This window comes from Crotalus tigris, unplaced genomic scaffold, assembly GCF_016545835.1.
Source record: "Crotalus tigris isolate CLP2741 ecotype Arizona unplaced genomic scaffold, ASM1654583v1 scf7180000017559.9942113025:1136094, whole genome shotgun sequence".
In the NCBI taxonomy this organism is placed as follows: domain Eukaryota; kingdom Metazoa; phylum Chordata; class Lepidosauria; order Squamata; family Viperidae; genus Crotalus; species Crotalus tigris.
This window is the reverse complement of record NW_024096473.1, coordinates 879,442-899,486: the sequence shown is the minus strand read 5'-3', so window position 1 is coordinate 899,486 and position 20,045 is coordinate 879,442. Positions and strand designations below refer to the sequence as shown.

Sequence of the window (20,045 nt, the reverse complement as noted above, 5' to 3'; positions counted from 1 at the left end):
AATCTTTTCTTTAAAATGAAACGAAAAAAATTGGAAAAAATGAAAGGTGCCTTTTTTCTACTTTTCACTGTGCAAAATTTTTTTACACAGGGTAGCCAGTGTCACCGTCAAAATAAAAAGAGATTGATGAGAAATATACAGCCAGCAGAATCCCACTGAGCTGCTCTTTCAGCTGCACAAATTTTTATCTGGACCACTTATTAAGGGTGAGCGTCTCGGACCACTTTAGCCTCGCTTCACCAAAACACAACTCAAAAGAGTAGGCAAGAAGGAAAGTTGGAATTGGAGGTAATCTTTCCTGACCATATTAACCTGTGGTATCTAGATCTGTGGCCGTGAGGCTCAGTCCAGACTCCTAAGAATTCGTTAGCAGTCCAATTTTGACTCGACCATCTTCGCTCCAACTAATTTTCTTTGGAAGTCCTGCATTAGCCATGACTTTGTAAGAAAACTAACTGAAATCAAAGTCTCATTTAAGATGTTATGGATTTTCTACAAAGTATTTGGTCTTCGTCAGCTAGAGGCAATCAGCGATGGGAGTAAAACAGTGGATTCTTGACTTAAGCCTACAAAAAAAACATCCAAGCTATATTCCAAAATTCTACAACTTAGCCATTCCAGGAAGACGGTTTGTTTCACCCAAATATCTTATCAAATGTTTTGTCCCTGACAAAGAGAAGAGAGCTTTAGCATTAGCCAGACTCCACTATCATATTGTTAACGCTTCCAGAAGAGAAATTCAAGGAAACACGTAGATAAGATTGCCCTTGTGGAAAACACAGTATAGTTGAACGGTTGTGTTCTTAGCATTCCTTGAAATAATCTGAAGATGTTTCATTAGCTGGATCAGAAACTGATGATAATTACCTAGCCGGATAATGTCCACAGGAAGAGAAGCCAGCTCAAAAAACACAAGAAGCTAACAAATGCATGTGGTTATTTCAGCCCATGTCCCTTGGAGGAAACTGAATTAGCAGCAGGCATCCTGTTGCTTCTTTCCTTTAACTTGGCATAAAAATGTAAGCACACCTCCCCTAACCCAAACATAACAAAACAGATGCTGATCTCCTTCCTTCCTTCTTACCAGACACTTAGAAATGAGCTCCAGAAGAAGAGAACAACATCCGGGCCGCAATGCGGAAGGTGACTTTGTTCCTATTAGCAAAGTCTAGAAATGGCTATTTCTTTACTGAGGCGTCACTATGTGGGTTGTTTATTTACTGTACTTGTTTTGGGTTCTACCTGAAGCCCTGCGAGTCACAGAATCATAGAATCCTAGGACTGGAAGGGACCTTAGTATCTTCTAATCCAGCCTTGGTGACCAAAGTCAACGGGGAAACCCCATTGACTGAACAACCGTGTTCCTAATTTAAGAGCTGCAGTGATTCCCCCTTCAGAAGTGTGGCGAGGAAAAGTCATAAAATGAGGCACAACTCAATGAACACGTTTCTCACGTAGCAACCTACATTTTGGGCTCAATCCTGAATCTACAGAAAGAACATTTCTTGCCATGTCCCTCATCGTGGGACGTGGCAAGGCCTGGATGAGGCGGTAGCCTGGAGAGACTCGTTTATAATTAGTGTGTAATATGTTAATCTGACTGCTCTTTAGAAGGCCAGATCCTGAAGTTGAAACTCAAGTACTTTGGCCACCTAATGAGAAGGAAGGACTCACTGGGGAAGAGCCTAATGCTGGGAAAGATGGAGGACAAGAGAAGAAGGGGACGACTGAGAATGAGGTGGCTGGATGGAGTCAGTGAAGCAGTAGGCGTGAGCTTAAATGGACTCCAGAAGATGGTAGAGGACAGGAAGGCCTGGAGGAACATTGTCCATGGGGTCGCAATGGGTCGGACACAACTTCGCAACTAACAACAATATGTTAATCGGAAATAGATTTGGTTTTTTTTTACAATTCTGCATTTTTTAATCCAATACCCTGTTTTGCTTGGAGTCCTTTTCTTCTCTTCTGACACCTCTGAAGATTCGGTGTTGTAGATTTCCTGGGAAAATAGATTCAGTGAGTGAACAAATAGAGAGCTAGGCAAACTTAAGGCATTCGCCCTGGTGTTTAGCTTATTACATCCACCCATTATCCCCACCTCTTAAAAAGGCACTTATAAAACAAGGCTTATGATATATCCTTCATTCGTAATGAGCAATCTAAGGAATAACTGACATTTGCATTTATGCTGATATTTGTATTCTCTGCAAGGGAAACATCTAAGCAAGTCTTCAAAGTTGATAGATTGGCAGATCGACCCTTTGAGGTGGCCTGGGTTGAGAGAGAGTGACTGGCCCAAGGTCAACCAGCTGGCTTTCATGCTCATATAGGATTAGAACTCACCGTCTCCTGGTGATTGGCCCAAAGTCACCCAGCTGGTTTTCATGTCTAAGGTGGGACTTGACTCTTGCCTTCTAACTACTAGGCCAAACATTGGTCTTCTCAGTGGGGGTATAAGGTTCCTTCTCAACAGTCCACATCTGGGATCTAACTAAGAGATCAATCTATACATACCTACACCTGTTACCTGTACATGAAACTATACTATATATCTATCTACATTTGCCCTTGGAAGGATAACAGCCTAGGCCTCGGGTCCAACATTGATGTCCAGAGTCCCTCAGTGAAGAAGATGGGAAGTTTTAAAATGTGATACATGGATGGATGGATAGATAGACAGACAGACAGACAGACAATACATAGAGATAGAGATGATAGATAGATAGATAGATAGATAGATAGATAGATAGATAGATAGATAGATAGACAGACAGACAGACAGACACAGATGATACATAGAGTTAAGAGATGACACAGATGACAGGGTAGATAGATAGAGAAAGAGAGAGATACGAGAGAGGTAGAGGAAGGAGGGAAGGGAGGGAGGAACGAAGAAAGAGAGGGGGGGAGGGAGGGAGGGAGGGAGGGAGGAGGGAAAGAAGGAAAGAATAGGAAGGGAGGGAGGAACGAAGAAAGAGAGAGAAAGAAAGGGAAGGAGGAAGGAAGGAAGGAAAGAATAGGAAGGGAGGGAGGGAGGGAGGGAGGAACAAAGAAAGAAAGAAAGAAAGAAAGAGAGAGAGAGAGAGAAAGAAAGAAAGAAAAAGAAAGAAAGGAAGGAAGGAAGGAAGGAAGGAAGGAAGGAAGGAAGGAAGGAAGGAAGGAAGGAAGGAAAGAAGGAAGGAAGGAGAAAATATTATTTGATTTGGGCTCATTAATTATTGCCATACAGCTCCCAACTCATTTCTTAAGAAAAGGCAGAAAGAAAGAAAGAAGGAAGGAAAGAAAGAAAGACAAAAATGGCTGGATGATTCAAGAGGAGTGGCCCCTGTCACTCGATAGATTCTCTTCCTGCAACTCGGTTGCTTCACCTGTGCACATACTTGCACCTAAAGAGCCCACTTCACTCGATGTAAAAACTTCCTCTCAAAACAGGGCACACCTTCAGCCTTCTGAAGGATCCCCTGCCAGATTATTTAAATATCCTCTTATCTCAGACGGAACAGCGCTCTCTCTCTCTCTTTCTCCCTCTCCCTCTCCCTCTCTCTCTCTCTCTCTCTCTCCCTCCCTCCCTCCCTCCCTCCCTCCATCCCTCCCTCTCTCTCTCTCTCTCTCTCTCTCCTTCAGGATCTCAGCATCTGACTTCAGACCAAGATGAGGCATTCTGGAGTAGGAGGGCAACTTCCATTCATTCTGTTTGATGTCAAATCATGACAACATGCCGCCTGCCCACAGAGCCAACATTAAACGGGCGCGTGGCCCACTGAAGGAGGAAGCAGAGAAGGGGAACCGTTCTCCATCAAGGTTTCACTTCGAGTCACCGAAACCCACAGGGCAATTTCCCTTATTCCTGATTTGTCAGCAGGCTGTCATTAGGTCACCCTGTGCACTGCAACCTCATGGTGACCGAGTAGCCACGTTGAACAGGGGAAGCGGTGGAGAACCACAACATGCACGGAGGTCACACCGGGGTGAGGCTACGTTTGGAGGGGTTACGTGGCCTCCGACGCCGAGGTCTCTATTCTTAGTGTTCTTCTCATCAGTTACAACACTCACATCAGCCGGGAAACCTTATCGGACGGACGCTGTAAGTCATCACGAACACAGGAACTCAGTTTGTGACAAAATTTGCCTTTTCTTTACACTAGGTGTGAACCGATTAGCTGGCTTAGTCATCACCCCGTTGGGAGCTTTGCACATATATCTGGGTTTTGCTCCTATCCCTTTTACTATCCATTCACTGCCACTGTTTAGAACTCAACTAAAATGATCAGGAAGGAGGGATTAGTAAAGTGATGGCGAACCTTTTAGAGACCGAGTGCCCAAACTGCAAAACCCACTTATTTATCGCCGGATGCCAGGTGGGCGTAGCTGTGCTGGTCATGGCAGATTGGGTGGGTGTGATCAATGTGAGTGTGATCACCTTGATGTTGCTCGTGGGGAGGGACGCCTGTGGGGACCGGGCAGGGTTGGGGGAGATCCAGGGGTCTCTGCCAGGTCGGGCGGTGCAGGGGTGAGGTGAGGCAAGGAGAGGCAGGGTAGGGGTGCCATTGTCACAGGACAAGGTGGGGCAGGGGCAGGTGCTGCCTGATGCCATCGACCTCTGCACACAGAGGCCAGCGAGTGCATGGGTGCTGGGATGCATCAGGCCATGTGGGACCTCAGCAAGTTAGCAGGTAGCTGGTTGAAGAGGGATGGTTGCCATCTCCAGGGCATGGCCTGTGTGCCCACAGAGAGGGCTCTGAGTACCGCCTCTGGCACACGTGCCATAGGTTCGCCACCACTGGATTAGTAGATTCCTGCACCGCTGGAGATAAGCAGGCTAGATTATCTTTTAGATCAGTGGTTCTCAACTTGTGGGTCGGGACCCCATTTGGGGTCGAACGACCATTTCACGGGGGTTGCCAAACAACGCAGTCCGCCATTTTTTTTCCCCTTTTCCTTAGCTGTGCTACTCCCTTTTATTCTATTGGCTTTTCAAAGCCAATAGAATAGACTCTCTTGAATACAGTTTAATTCTATTGGCTTTCAAAAGCCAATAGGAATTGTCCAGGCTGTCTCTGCCCTGCTGAGCCTGCCAAAAGTCCCATTCTGCACCAGTTGAGTAGTCCTCGACTTACAACCAGTTGGGGGTCGCGGCATTAAAAAGGTTGAGAACCACTGTTTTAGATCCACTGGAAACTGTACATTGTGCACTTATGAAAGAATCCAATTTCTTGAATGATTTAAATGGGGGGGGGGGTGTCTCAAATTAAAACAAAACAAAAACCCAACACTCTCCAGGAATGCAGCTTTGCTGTTTCAGCTGTTGCAATGTTGCAATTAGGCAATATGAGCCTCGGAGAATATTTGAATGTAATCCTATGCATATTTTTCTGGAGTAAGCTCCTTTCGTTAGGGCACCAGTAAATAATTCCATTCATATATGTGTGTGTGGCTACGTGCTGCTCAGCTGGGTGTGTTGGGGCCTGTGATGCGTGTGCATGCCTTCCCGGACTTTACACAAAACAGGGCACAGCCCTGGTAAATTAATTCTGATTTTTTTCCCAACCGTCTTTTGAAAATGGATAGGCGCTTTTAAGAGGGGGAAGGATGCCATTTAACTGTCTTTTAAAGAAACAAAACACATTCTGCGGGCAAATTTTTATTTTAATACCCAGGCAGGTATTAAAGGCAAGAATGGCCTTTAATATGGCCCAAATGTATTTATTTGGACCTTAAGGGGTGTGGGAAAAAAATCCTTCTTATCATGAACTGATGATGATTCTCTATTGAAATTGCCTCTTATATCCAAGCTCATTTTTCAGTAAGATAAATTTGTCTTGTTCCAGCCAGTTTAATTCCCTCCTCTAATTTCCAAACTGTTTCGTTAACGGGATCCTCCAGACTTTCCAAAAGAGCCTCACAAAAATTATCTGCCGTTTGTGTCTTGCACTATGTTTTCCTTCGGTCTTCTACATAAGCAAACAAATGGGTTTACATGTTCCTGTCTACGTCAAAATTAAGGCAGACCTCTCTGCATATACAGTATGTTGTGTCTAAAGCTGCCTACAGGTGGAGAGGATTGTGTCTTGTCTTGTCCTGGTTTCGACACTACAGGTAGTCCTTGACCTATGGCCACAACTGAATCCCAAATTTCTGTCACTAGGCAAGACATTTCTTAAGTGGGTTTTGCCCAATGCGGACCCAGATTAATGGGGGCAAAGGTTTGACTCTGTAAACCGCTTAGAGAGGGCTGTAAAGCATTTTGAAGCGGTATATAAGTCTAAGTGCTGTTGCAATTGCCCTTCCTTCCTTCCTTCCTTCCTTCCTTCCTTCCTTCCATCTTTCCTTCCTTCCTTCCCTTCTTCCTTCCTTCTTCTCCCTCCATTCCCCTCCTTCCTTCCTTCCTTCCTTCCTTCCCTCTTCTCCCTTCATTCCCCTTCTTCTTTCCTTCCTTCCCTTCTTCTACCTTCCTTCTTCTCCCTCCATTCCCCTCCTTCCTTCCTTCCCTCTTCTCCCTCCATTCCTTCTTCCTTCCTTCCTTCCTTCCTTCCTTCCTTCCCTCTTCTCCCTCCATTCCACTTCTTCCTTCCTTCTTTCCTTCCTTCTTTCCCTTCTTCTTCCCTTCTTCTCCCTCCATTCCCCTTCTTCCTTCCTTCCTTCTTCTCCCTCCATTCCCTTCCTTCCTCCCTTCCTTCCTTTCCTTCCTTCCTTCCTGGGATTTTTTCTCTCTCTCTCTCTCTTTTTTTTTTTCTCCCCCTCGCTCTTGCTCTCACTCTCCCTTACATTCAACCACTTTGCCATTACTAGAATGCAACTGCAGACTTCTGGATAGTAAACAACTCACCATCTCTTCGTGAGAATTCACAAGGAAGGTCTCACCATAAGGAGAAATGGGAGGTGGTTTTCCTTCAGCTAGTTCTCCTGGGAAAATAAAACAGACAGACATGCTCAGGGCATCACCCCTTATCTCTGACACCTGGTCCTTTGTGACTAAACATCAGTTCTGACCTGCAGAAAAATCCTGGCTTGCATTTGCCCTAATGTGCCAACTGCACTCAATTTCTGGCATTCGTTCACCTCCGTAAATATATATGGGACTTTGTGGATCCTATTGTGTCTGAACGCCAAAGGAATAAATAAACTACTGCACTGCTTCAAATGCAGTAAAAACATAGGATAACAGAATTGGAAGGGACCTTGGAGGTCATCTAGTCCAACCCCCTGCTTAGGCTGGAGACCGGTCTACCTTTTCAGATAAACGGCTGTCCAGTTTCTTCTTGAAAGCCTCCAGTGTTGAAGCACCCCCAACTTCTGGTGGCAAGCTGTTCCACTGGTTAACTGTTCTCTCTGCTAGGAAATTTCTCCTTAGTTCTAGGTTGCTTCTCTCTTTGGTTAGTTTCCTTCCCTTGTTGTCTTGTCTTTTGGTGCTTTGGAAAATAATTTGACACTTTCCGTCATCCCCTCAAATACTGGAAGACTGTTATGTCCTCTCTAGTCCTTCTTTTCATTAGACTAGACCAGGGGTTCTCAACCTTGGCAACTTTAAGACTTGTGGACTTCAACTCCCAGAATTCCTCAGCCAGCTTTGCTTTGCTGGCTGAGGAATTCTGGGAGTTGAAGTCCACAAGTCTTAAAGTTGCCAAGGTTGAGAACCCCTGGACTAGACATACCCAATTCCTGCAATCGGTCTTCGTAGGTTTTAGCCTCCAGCCCCCTAATCATTTTTATTTTATTTTTTTGCTCTTCTCTGCACTCTTTCCAGAACAGTGCTCCATCCAAACATAGGATTTTGCAAGGCCTAAAGTCGGCACATTCCAGGAAGAAGTAATTGCATTTATTAACTTGGCTTTGAAACAAGGTTTAAGTATTTGGGGATGACCATATTCCCAAATATCTGGAAAACAGAAATGGATTTCCTACGCCTTTCTAACTTCAATGTGGACAAGATAAATCGATGACACCCATTGCTCAGCAGATTATAGATCTGATATTACTTGCAACACATAAATGATTTGCTTATGAACACAGATTATTTATGGATGATCCCAGCGAAATATGAATAATCCTTTATTGAAACTGCCACAAGGAATTGTTTTCCTTATAGTCACCTGGGAGAAGACCTTCTGCGCATATCATGCATGCTATTGTTTTATTCTGTTCTCTCTTTTTTGCCCCTTTTAATCTTTTCCTTCCTTTCTGTTGACGAACTAAAGTTAAAAAAAATAATAATAAAATCCACACCTCTATGTTTGAAGTTGCAAGCAAGACAAAGCGATGTCTCTAAATTGCAGACAGGCAACATGTCAGTTTTCAGATCGGCCGGGCAAAGCTGTCGAAACTTGCCCTTCCCTCTTAATTAGTTGAGCTAAAAACCCAGCAAGCATCTATTTAATCAGATCAGATCAGTCTTCCAACAGCAAGGGCTGCATTCACTTTACTGTCTGTGTTTGCAATGCAAAAAAAAATAAAAATTAAGTCTTATAAGTAATCCCATTTGCAGAGGCAAAGATGTCCTCAAACAGGAGGGTCAGATTTTGCCCAGGTTCACCTCTTCCCACAAAACACAATGCTAATAAGAACAGCTAGTTAACATCAATTTAGATGGAAGAAGGAGGGGCAGATAAAGAAGGAGACCCAGGAGACACAGTATTGAATAACTGGAGGTTGTATAAATATTTATGGAAGTATATACCAAGAAGGTTAGATAAATAGAAGTATTAATGTAAGAGAAAATTAATCTTATTGTATATAATACAGCTAGGGAAATTTGGAGAGAGGAGTTGCTCAGACATTACCCCTGAATTGTATCTGAAGAGGGATGAAAGGGACGAAAGGAGAGGAGAGAGAAAAGAGTAAAGGAGGGGAGAAGGAAGGTTGCAGGAGAAGAGGAGAAGTGGGGAGGAAGGGGAGGAGAGTGGTGAAGGAAAGAGAAGAGGAGAGGAAGAAGAGGAAAGTAGGGAAGAGAAGAAAGGAAGGAAGAGAAGAAGGAGTGTGGATACAGTGAAAGGGGAAATGGGCGAGCAACGCCAAAAGTCATGTGTATGTATTTATTTCATTTTATTAAAAGTATATTATATATGAATGTTAAAAGAATGTATATTAATATCTGATAAATATCACGGTACATGTATGGGGGAGAGTTTGGAAAAAATTATTTAAAAAAAAAAAAGGAACAGTGGGCCCCATCCAAGAAAATGAAATTTAATGTGGAGCAAAGCAAGATTTTAAGCTTAGGCAGGAAAAAAAAACCAAAGGTAGAAGTACTGATTAGGCAAAACCTGGCTCAAAAACAGTAACTGTGAGAGGGACCTTGGAGTCCTAGTAGACCAGTGGTTCTCAACCTGTGGGTCGGGACCCCATTTGGGGTCGAACAACCATTTCACGGGGGTTGCCAAACAATGCAGTCCGCCATTTTTTCCCCCTTTTCCTTAGCTGTGCTACTCCCTTTTATTCTATTGGCTTTTGAAAGCCAATAGAATAGACTCTCTTGAATAGAGTCTAATTCTATTGGCTTTCAAAAGCCAATAGGAATTGTCCAGGCTGTCTCTGCCCTGCTGAGCCCGCCAAAAGTCCCATTCTGCAAACGGTGCTGTACCAGTTGAGTAGTCCTCGACTTACGACCGGTTGAGTAGTCCTCGACTTATGACAGGTTGGGGTCACAGCATTAAAAAGGTTGAGAACCACTGTAGTAGACGATCCCTTAAATATGAGCCAGCCGTGTGTGGCAGCAGCCAACAAAGCTAATACAATCCTGGGTTGTATAAACACAGGCATAGAATCAAAACCACGTGAAGTGTTAGTCCCGTTTTATAAAGTCTGAGTAAGGCCCCACCTGGAATACTGCACCCAGTTTTGCTCACCACACTACAAAAAAGATGTTGAGACTTTGGAAAAAGCACAGAGAAGAACAACTAGGATGATGAAAGGCCACGAGACTAAAACACATGAAGAATTGGGTACGGCCAGTCTAGAGAAAAGAAGGACTAGGGATGACATGATAACCAGTGGATCAGCCTGCCTTCAGAAGTTGTGGATGTTCCATCCCTGGAAGTTTTTAAGAAGAGACTGGACAGCCCCTTGTCTCAAATTGCATAGCGGTCTCCTGCTTGAGCAGGGGGTTGCACTGGAAGACCCCCCCCCCAAGGTCCCTTCCAGCTCTATTCTGATTGATTGATAGCATCTCCTTCACATCAAGGTCACATCTGTCTGACATTTCTTAGCAACAATATAGAAGTTGCTGAGAAGAGGCATTTACCTCTGCCAGGCTAGACTAGCTAGTGTGGTTTCCTGCTAATCCTCATTCCACCCACACTAACCAGGTCTGAACCTGCTCAGCTTTCTTTGAAATCAGCCAAGGCCAATTGCTGTGCATCTTATAGTTAGGATGTTAGCAAACCTCAAGCAACAGGCCCGGCTGAAAACTTTGCATTCGATCCCATCTGAATTCAGGAACTGCCTTCTTGGAACATTTTATGCTGCACAGTACATTTTCCTACTACATTAGAAAGAATTTTAAATTTTAAAAAGAAGATAAAGTTTACTCCTCAATTATTTTTATTGGGTATTTTTATGGATTTAGATGTTAATGAAACTATTTTAATGTTGAATCTAATAACTGCAGCAAGGTTACTCATAGGTTTATATTGGAAGAAGGATTCACTGCCTACTTTAGAAGAATGGATACTTAAGGTTTCTACTTTAGTGGAAATGGCAAAGATTTCTGCTTATTTAAAGGATCATACACCAGAAAAATTTATTACAGTGTGGAGAAGGCGGATAGATTACATTCAGAATAAATATGGAACTTTAAAGTTCCCTTTATTTTATGATTAATTTTTTTCTTGATGTAATAATTATTATTTATAGAATTTTATAATATTTGATTTATAGTAGATTTGTTTATATTATTATTTTTAAAGTTTAGAGGGAGTTAAGGGTTAAGTATGAATTTGTTTATTGTATTATTTTTTTGTTTTAAAAGTTATAGCTTGTGTTTGTTTTGTTTACAATAACCCTGTATTTTATTCCGGGAAGCGGGGTGGGGGGGGTAGAGCGGGAGGGGATGGGTGGGATTAAGTAGGTTAGATATATAGAAATATTAATGTATAAAATAGATATTTCCCCTGAACTGTATCTGAAGAGGGATGAGAGGGGAGGAAGAAGGGATGGAAGGAAGTAGGATGGGAGGAAGGGATGAGGGGAGAGAGGAGATAAGGAGAGAGGGAGTAGGGAAGTAGGAAGAAAGGTTGAGAGGGTGGACGCAGTGGGGGGGGGAGATAGACGAGCGACACCTAAGGTTTTATTTTAAAGGTATTTTTCTTTTTTCTTTTTTTTATATCACGTATTGAAAGTACTAACTGTATTGAAAATTGAAATAAAAATTTTTACAAAAAAAAAAAAAAAGGTCATGTTTCTCCACCTTAGAGACTTCAAAAATTGTGGAAGGCATGGGGAAGAAAAAAGACCTACTAGGAAGTCAACTTATTGCGTCATTTCAACCGTCAGGTTCTTTCCTTGCCTTCTAGTTGTTGGAAGTCCTTGATTTACAACCGTGCATTGACTGACCAGTCAAAGTTACTTTTTACGGTTGATCATATAAAATATGAAAAGGGGGATGTGTGAGAACGGCCAACGTTTTGAATTCTGGGTGAGAATTTCTTTTCTACGAAGGGACACTAGAGAGAGGCGTTTCAAGCAATTTAATTCATTTTAGGAAATGAAACCAGGGTGATGGTCCGCTCTCCGAGCTTGTGGGTTGGTTTCCGGACATCTGGTTACCAGGCTGGGTCAGTGTTGGTGTTCTACTTATATCAGGGCTTCAGGTATGGGAATGTGTCAAGTGAGGGTCTTGTAATGGGCCAGGTGTGAGTCAGCAGAGAGAGGCTTGTGATGGGGATGTACTTCAGGTCAGAAAATGAGGGGGAGGGGAGGAGAGGGAAGGGGAGGGGGGAGGAGAGGAGATGGTGAGGAGGGGGGGAGGACGGGGAGAAAGGGGAGGTGGGGAGGAAGGGAAGAGGGGGAGGAAGAGGAGAAGAAGGGGAAGATGAGGAGGTAGTGGAGGAGGTTGAGGAGGAGGAGAGGAGATGGTGGAGGAGGGGGAGGAGAAGGAGGAGAGGAGGTGGTGGAGGTGGGGAGGAGGGGAAGAGGGGGAGGAAGAGAAGGGGAGGATGAGGAGGTTGAGGAGGAGGAAAGGAGGTGGTGGAGGAGGGGGAGGAGGAGGGGAGAGGAGAGGAGGGAAGGAGGAGAGGAGGTGGTGGAGAGGGGGAAGAGGGGAAGGAAGAGGAGGAGAAGGGGAGGATGAGGAGGTAGTGGAGGAGGTTGAGGAGGAGGAGAGGAGGTGGTGGGGAGGAGGAGGAGGAAGTGGGGGAGGAGGGTGAGAAGGGGAGAGGAGGGAAGGAGGAGAGGTGGTGGTGGAGAGGGGGAGGAGGGGAAGAAGGGGAGGAGAAAGGGATGATAGGTAGTGGAGGAGGTGAAGGAGGAGGAGGAGAGGAGGCGGTGGAGGTGGTGAGAAGGGGGAGGAGGGGGAGGAAGGGGAGGAGGAGGGGAGGAGAAGGAGGTGGAGGAGGAGGGGAGGAGGAGGAGTAGCAGCCTCTAAGCTTGGCTGTTTTGTTGCAGATATTTCATTACTAGACTAGTATGTAATAATAAGTTCTAGCATTGATGACGTTACCTAGTTAGGTCGTGAAACGTCTGCAAGAAAACCACCAAGCTCAAAGAGCACCAAGGACCTCACAGTTCAAACTTGAGCTAAATATATTCTTTTCTATCACACGGTAAAGCAACATTTACACATTGCCTCTGCAAGAAAATGCATTCGCGTTCCAATGATGGAAAGACTGCTGCTTTTTACAGGAAATAAATACACCATCACACTCTACCTTTTCTTACCCTGAAAATGTGTCACGATCTGTGCTACCGGTTGGAAACATTACTTCCTTCTTTTTTTAAAAAAAACAAAAACAAAACACACTATAAGATGTTCAACTTCAGCATCTATAAAACCCTTTCTTTATAATTACGGCCTTTTGACATTCTAAATTCCCCAAATAAGGCATTTAAGATCACTTTTCCGGCACGAATTACAATTGGTCACAAAATTTTACTCACTGTTTTCTGAAATGCAATCCTCAGAAGAAGGGAAACTTAAACCATTCACGCTTCTTCGTTCATGCAGAGAGCTGGAAGAATACCAAAGGAAAGAAATTACGTATTCAGAACACATCTATGTTAGCAAGGTACCTGTTATCTACAGTTTACAGAGTTTAAGCTTTAGGCACAAGCATCTTTAACAAAGCTCTTTGACCCCTTCGCAAAATGAAGGCCACTGTTGGACAATTCTGTCCTAGGCACCATCTTGTGCTGCTAGTAGAGCAGCGGTTCTCAACCTGCGGGTCGGGACCCCATTTGGGGTCGAACGACCATTTCACGGGGATCGCCAAACAACGCAGTCCGCCATTTCCCCCCCCTTTTCCTTAGCTGTGCTCCTCCCTTTTATTCTATTGGCTTTTGAAAGCCAATAGAATTGACTCTCTTGAATAGAGTCTAATTCTATTGGCTTTCAAAAGCCAATAGGAATTGTCCAGGCTGTCTCTGCCCTGCTGAGCCCGCCAAAAGTCCCAGTCTGCAAACGGTGCTGCACCAGTTGAGTAGTCCTCGACGTACGACCGGTTGAGTAGTCCTCGACGTACGACCGGTTGAGGAGTCGCGGCATTAAAAAGGTTGAGAACCACTGGTATAGGGTCTTCTGCTGGAGCAGGGAGTTGGACTAGAAGACCTCCAAGGTCCCTTCCATCTCTATTGTTCTATGTTCTGTCGGTTGATTGGTGTATTGATGGCTTGCAACGGGCTGTTGTTTCCTTGGGCTGCCAAACTCTTGACTCCTAAGAACTAGATAAGTCACTCCTGTTGACTGACAAAGGGCCCTTTTCCCAGGCTTCAATCATTTCCCGAAATGTCTATGGAGATCCTTAGTCATCCAGGTCTGGGTTGTCCCAAAGGTGCTTTTTCAAGGAGGCAACTGGACTTTCTTGTTTTTCTAGGAAGACATTTCGCTTCTCGTCCCAGAAGCTTCTTCAGCTCTGACTGGAGAGTGGGGAACGGAAGGATTTATACTCCTTGCAGACAGCTGTTCATTTGCCTCCTTTTCGAGAGTCGTTGAGGCCACTTGAAGGTGACCCTGAGGACACAGATGAACCTCCAAGTGGCCTCAATGACTCTCTAAAACAGTGGTTCTCAAACTTTTTAATGCCGCGACCCCCAACCGGTCGTAAGTCGAGGACTACTCAACTGGTTGTAAGTCGAGGACTACTCAACTGGTGCAGCACCGTTTGCAGAATGGGACTTTTGGCGGGCTCAGCAGGGCAGAGACAGCCTGGACAATTCCTATTGGCTTTTGAAAGCCAATAGAATTAGACTCTATTCAAGAGAGTCTATTCTATTGGCTTTCAAAAGCCAATAGAATAAAACGGAGTAGCACAGCTAAGGAAAAGGGGGAAAAAATGGCGGACTGCGTTGTTTGGCGACCCCCGTGAAATGGTGGTTCGACCCCAAGTTGGGTCCCGACCCACAGGTTGAGAACCACTGCTCTAAAAGAAGGCAAATGGCCAGCTGTCTGCAAGGAATATAAATCCTTGCATTCCCCACCATTCAGTCAGAGCTGAAGAAGCTTCTGGGACGAGAAGCAAAACATCTTCAAAGGAATTTCAAAAAGTCCAGTTGCCTCTTGATAAAAGCACCTTTTGGGACAATCATTTCCCTAATTTCCCCCAAGCCCTGATTCTTCCTCCACCTCTCTATTGCCTTCCCAGCTACAGTTTCCCAACCCCGTGTGCTTCAGCTTCATTTCGCTGAACGTCACCCACATCGTGATGAAGTCATTCCACAACTTGCCAAACCTGATCCTGGCCTCAGCTTTCCTAGAATGCCTGAGTCACTTTTTCCTCTTGTGTTCCAGAATTCCCACGTGGCTTGCGGAATTCTGGATAGTTCAAACCACATCTTTGGTAGGCATCTCTTCATTGAGTAAGACCCAGCTAGAACTAGACCAGGGGTCTTCAAACTTGGCCCTTTGATGACTTGTGGATTTCAACTCCCAGAATTCCTCAGCCAGCCTCCATTTTGTTTGTTAGATTGAAGCCAGAGGTCTTCAAACTTGGCCCTTTGATGACTTGTGGACCTCAACTCCCAGAATTCCTCAGCCAGCCTCCATTTTGTTTGTTAGATTGAAGCCAGGGGTCTTCAAACTTGGCCCTTTGATGACTTGTGGACTTCAACTCCCAGAATTCCTCAGCCAGGCATGCGTGCCTGGCTGAGGAATTCTGGGAGTTGAGTCCACAAGTCATCAAAGGATCAAGTTTGAAGACCCCTGAATTAGACTATACAGGTAATCCTCAACATATGACCACGATTGAGCTCAAAATTTCCACTGCTAAGTGAGACGATGGTTAGGTGAGTTTGGTCCCATTTATACGACTTTCTTAAGTCGGGCGTTGTTAAGCGAATCCTTGCTATTGTTAAGTGAGCAACACCGTTGTTAAATGAATTTGGCTTCCCCACTGACTTTGCTTTTCAGAAGGTCCACGAAAGGGATCACAACCCGCTCACTGCAAGTGTCATAAATATGACTCAGTTGCTAAGTGTGCAGATTTTGATCACACGACCCTGGGGGGGTGCTAAAATGGTCATAAATCACTTTTTTCATTCCTGAGGTCACTTGGAACAGTCACTAAACAAATGGTTATGAGTCAAGGACCAACAGTAGATCGTGAAAATATTTCGTCCTTCAGATCCTAATGCTGACGCGTAACTCCAGCCGAACCAGCACAATATTTTGAAATAGCTTACAATTTTGGAAATAGCTCCTTTTGTACCGTCTTACAGTACATATGATAATCTAGTTTATTGTGATCTTCTCAGGTGTTCCAAATCTGGATTTATTCTTATTATGAACTATTTTCAACTGGGCTACTGGCGCTACATCCCTACAGGAGGGATTGTGTTAAAAATCAATAAAACATTTTTTTAAAAAAAAAAATGCAGACGCTTGGCAACTGACTCATATTTATGACGGTTGCAGTGTGTCCCGGGGCGACTTCTGACAAGCAAAGTAGATGGGGAAGCCACTTAACAACCATCTTACTAGCTGAACAACTAAACAAGCGATGAATTTAACAACTGGGGCAAGAAAAGTCATAAAACGAGGGAAAACTCGCTTAGCTACAGTCTTGCTTAGTGTCAGGAATTTTGGCCTCAATTATGGCCGTAATTCGAAGTAGCTACATGTACTCTTAATAATCTAATTGTTTGAAACATAAACTTTGGAGACCAGGTGGTGTCTTGAGAGATTGTAATTAGCTTGGTGACAAGCCCTCAGAAGATTGGGGCGTTTTCGGGGCTGACTGTCATCCAATCCTGGTCTGAAGACGACCTTATATAAAACATATAAGGAACGGTTGCTAGAATTGGGTATGTCTAGTTTAACAAAGAGAAGGACAAGGGGGGACATGATAGCAGTATTCCAATATCTCAGGGGCTGCCATAAAGAAGAGGGAATCAAGCTATTCCCCAAAGCACCTGAAGGCAGGACAAGAAGCAACGGGTGGAAACTGAGCAAGAAGAGAAGCAACCTGGAACTACAGAGAAATTTCCTGACAGTAAAAACAATTAACCAGTGGAACAACCTGCCTCCAGAAGCGGTGAATGCTCCAACGCTGGAAGTTTTTAAGAAGAGACTGGACAGCCATTTGTCCGAAATGGTATAGGGTTTCCTGCCTGAGCAGGGGGTTGGACTAGATGATCTCCAAGGTCCCTTCCAACTTTACTACTACTACTACTACTACTACTACTACTACTACTATTATTATTATTATTATTATTATATTTTCAGAAACATCATAAACATAGTTTGTTTGTCGATCTTTCTACCTTTCTAATTATAGGCTGTCCTCTTTTCCTTTTAGCCCAAACCCATTTTTGAGTCCAGCCCCTCCCTCAGTCTACAAAATTTATTTTTGAAATGTTTGTGCTGCCTGCCCATCTCTCCTACAAGGTGACCCCTTCTAGGAAAGAGGGGCAGCAACTTTACAAATGGAAAGCCCACGTTGTACATCTTTTGGAAACGCTACAAGTGAAATGTATCCAAAACGTAAAAAGGCCAGGCGCAACTTAGCACTCAACTGACAGATAACTGACAGATATTCGCCACTATTGCAAGCTTAACATTTACCGACGTTTTAACGTTTACCTGTTCGAAGTTGCCAGCGAGGAAAGCCCTGGGATTTCTGGAACAGGACGGTGCCGAAGCATAAAAGATCGCGTTGGCCTGGAGCCCACTCTTGATGGACTTTGGGCGCAAGTGTCGTACAAATCGTTTTGCACCATTTCACCTTTGAACTCAACGAACGGTGTCTCCTGCAGATCACCGAGCAAATTTCTCAAGTCTGATAAGAGTTCCACCTGGCTGGTTTTCTCCTCAGAAGGAGAGAAAGCAGCAGACAGAGATCCATCTTTGGGAGTGGCGTTAACATGAAACTCTGACGTTTGTGGATCCCCTGTCTTTGGATGATCCTCCATGCAAGGTTTCTTTTCCGACATCACGTTTTTCAGTGAATTTCGTGGAACCGTGGCAGGATCCGCCAATAGGTTCGGACCAAACGTGTCAGAAGAGTCCAGATCCAAAACTGGACTACTGTCTCTGTTTCCCAACAAGACATGGGATGTGTAGTGTGGGTTTCTTTCACAGTTGCTGCCACAAGCTGTGTTGCTGTGTCCATCAGATGGCCCGCCACCTGCTTCGTTCACCTGTTTGGGATGGAGGAGATGCCTGGGAGAGCTGCTTTGATCTGAGGTAGCTGTTTCCGGCATTCTTGTCAACACGGCCTCCAACTGCTTGAGGATTCGTCTACGGTGGCCCGTAGGGGATATTCCAACGTGTTGAAGGATGCTGTCATTTATGCCCAAGCACTCTTGTACAGTGTGGTAGCCAAAGTCTTTAAAGTTTGCACGATACTGTCCCAAGTTGATGCTTACTAAAAAGGCACCGATATCTGGGTCAGTCTCCCTGAGTGACATAATGGCAATTTCATGGGTGGGTTTTTCTATCGGAATCCCAAAGAAGCGTGATCCCATAGGGTCATATTTGAAAAGCCGGACAAAACTCTTCTCCTACATCGCATAAAATGTCTTCCATAAAGAGCAAGTGTGCAGATAAATCCCACAGGCTTTTCAACCCTACAAAACAGAGGGAAGGAGGGCAATATATTAAAATTGGTTTTAATATTCCAGAATCAGCATTTGTCCTCGTAAAGAACCCAAGTCCTTCCATGATCTTAAATCGGAGGTCTTCAGACTTGGCCCTTTGAGGACTTGTGGACTTCAACTCCCAGAATTCCTCAGCCAGTGTGCCTGGCTGAGGAATTCTGGGAGTTGAAGTCCACAAGTCATAAAAGGGCCAAGTTTGAAGACCCCTGCCTTAAACGGTCAAGGGAACTATTGTCGAGTAAACAAAAATCTGGTCTTTCATCTCTTTGCTGGAAAAAGCTCCTATCAAGACGAGGAGGTCCTACTATTTTCCAAAGCACCAAAAGTCAAGACAGGAAATAATGGATGGAAACTAACCAAGGAGAGAAGCAACCTAGAACTAAGGAGAATTTTCCTAATGGTGAGAACAATTAACCAATGGAATAGCTTGCCTTTAGAAGTTGTGGGTGCCCCAACAATGGAGGTTTTTAAGAAGAGACTGGGCAGCCACTTACCTGAAATGGTATAGGATCTCCTGCTTAAGCACAGGGGTGGACTAGAAGACCTCTGAGGTCCTTTCCAACTCAATTATTCTATTCTATTCTATTCTATTCTCTATTCCATTCTCTTCTCTTCTCTTTACTCTACTCTACTCTACCATACCATACCATACCATACACCATACCACACCATACCATACCATACCATACCCTATTTCATTCCATTCTTTCTTCTCTTCTCTTCTCTTTTCTCTTCTCTTCTTCTCTTCTCTTCTCTCCTCTCCTCTCTTATTCTATTCTATTCTATTCTATTCTATTCTATTCTATTCTATTCTATTCTATTCTATTCTATTCTATTCCATTCCATTCTCATTCATTCTCATTCTTTATTCTATTCTATTCTATTCTAGTCTTTTCTTTTCTTCTGAACTTTCTGGTTATTTCTTCATTTAACACTGAACATCCAAAGAAAATACAAGGAGATCTGAAAACAATAAAAAATATATATAGTGGCAAACATACATTTGCAATTAACCATTCACCCAGTTTCCAAGCAACTGGATAAAATCTTTTATAGATTGGGAGTCACCAACTTTTCTTCTTCTTAGCCTGTCCCATACATGACTAACAATGAGGGAGGGAAAAACAGACAGATTAAAGGTTTATGGTAGAGAGCCATAAACTCAGTCCTTTGAACCATTTTTATATGCCATTGTTGTTTATTGTGCCATTAATTCCTTCCCCTCCTGGTGGTTTCTCCTGCACTGAATGTTACACTATAAGCACCTTAAGACCAACATATGACCTCTCAAACTTTTAAAGTTTAGAGGTCCATCTAAAAATAATAAGAGGCACAATATAGTCTGTGTAACGTCGTATCCAGAGAAGCTTAGCTCAACATGTAAGGAGAAAAAAAACAGGGTATAGATCTATCATGGTAGGCATACTTACAAATGCAAGTTAGCTATGATAAAGATGTTAAACTGTACGGATTTTATAAAGAGCAGGTCTTGTTTGATCAGACATTATTAACTTCTGATGAAAAACTAATTTAAAAAATGTATAACTTTTGATTTAATTTGAAAATGGAAAATGAACAAGCTAAAGAAATGATGATAACACGGGCAAGAAATTTTGGATATAACATCGATTTAGAAAAATGGCAAAAACATGAGGGAAAGAAATTATAAATTGACAATGTCAACTTCTTATAGATTAAATCTATATAAAATGTTTTATAGATGGCACTTGGCCACCAGCAAGATTAGCAAAAATGTTTAAAAATATGTCAGATAGATATGTTGGAAATTCAAACATAAGTCAGGT

The 20,045-nt window shown here is 43.6% G+C and overlaps 1 protein-coding gene across 6 annotated transcripts in view; it reads right to left on the bottom strand.

Annotated features, from left to right (window-relative positions):
* The window catches only part of ARAP2 (ArfGAP with RhoGAP domain, ankyrin repeat and PH domain 2), a 115,269-nt gene that overhangs the window by 83,292 nt on the left and 11,932 nt on the right, over positions 1 to 20,045 (bottom strand). For 4 of the 6 annotated variants that reach the window (XM_039347658.1, XM_039347696.1, XM_039347666.1 and 1 more), the window contains exons 2-5: positions 17,225 to 18,210; positions 13,090 to 13,160; positions 6,827 to 6,903; positions 1,935 to 1,999 (exon numbers count right to left, since the gene is read on the bottom strand). In XM_039347658.1, the coding sequence (XP_039203592.1) occupies positions 1,935 to 1,999; positions 6,827 to 6,903; positions 13,090 to 13,160; positions 17,225 to 18,108 (1,097 nt within the window). In that variant the 5' untranslated portion in view covers positions 18,109 to 18,210. Of the gene's footprint in view, positions 1 to 1,934; positions 2,000 to 6,826; positions 6,904 to 8,223; positions 8,672 to 13,089; positions 13,161 to 17,224; positions 18,211 to 18,929; positions 18,972 to 20,045 lie in introns of those variants that run through there. The other 2 variants (XM_039347686.1, XM_039347707.1) reach the window with 2 other exon arrangements.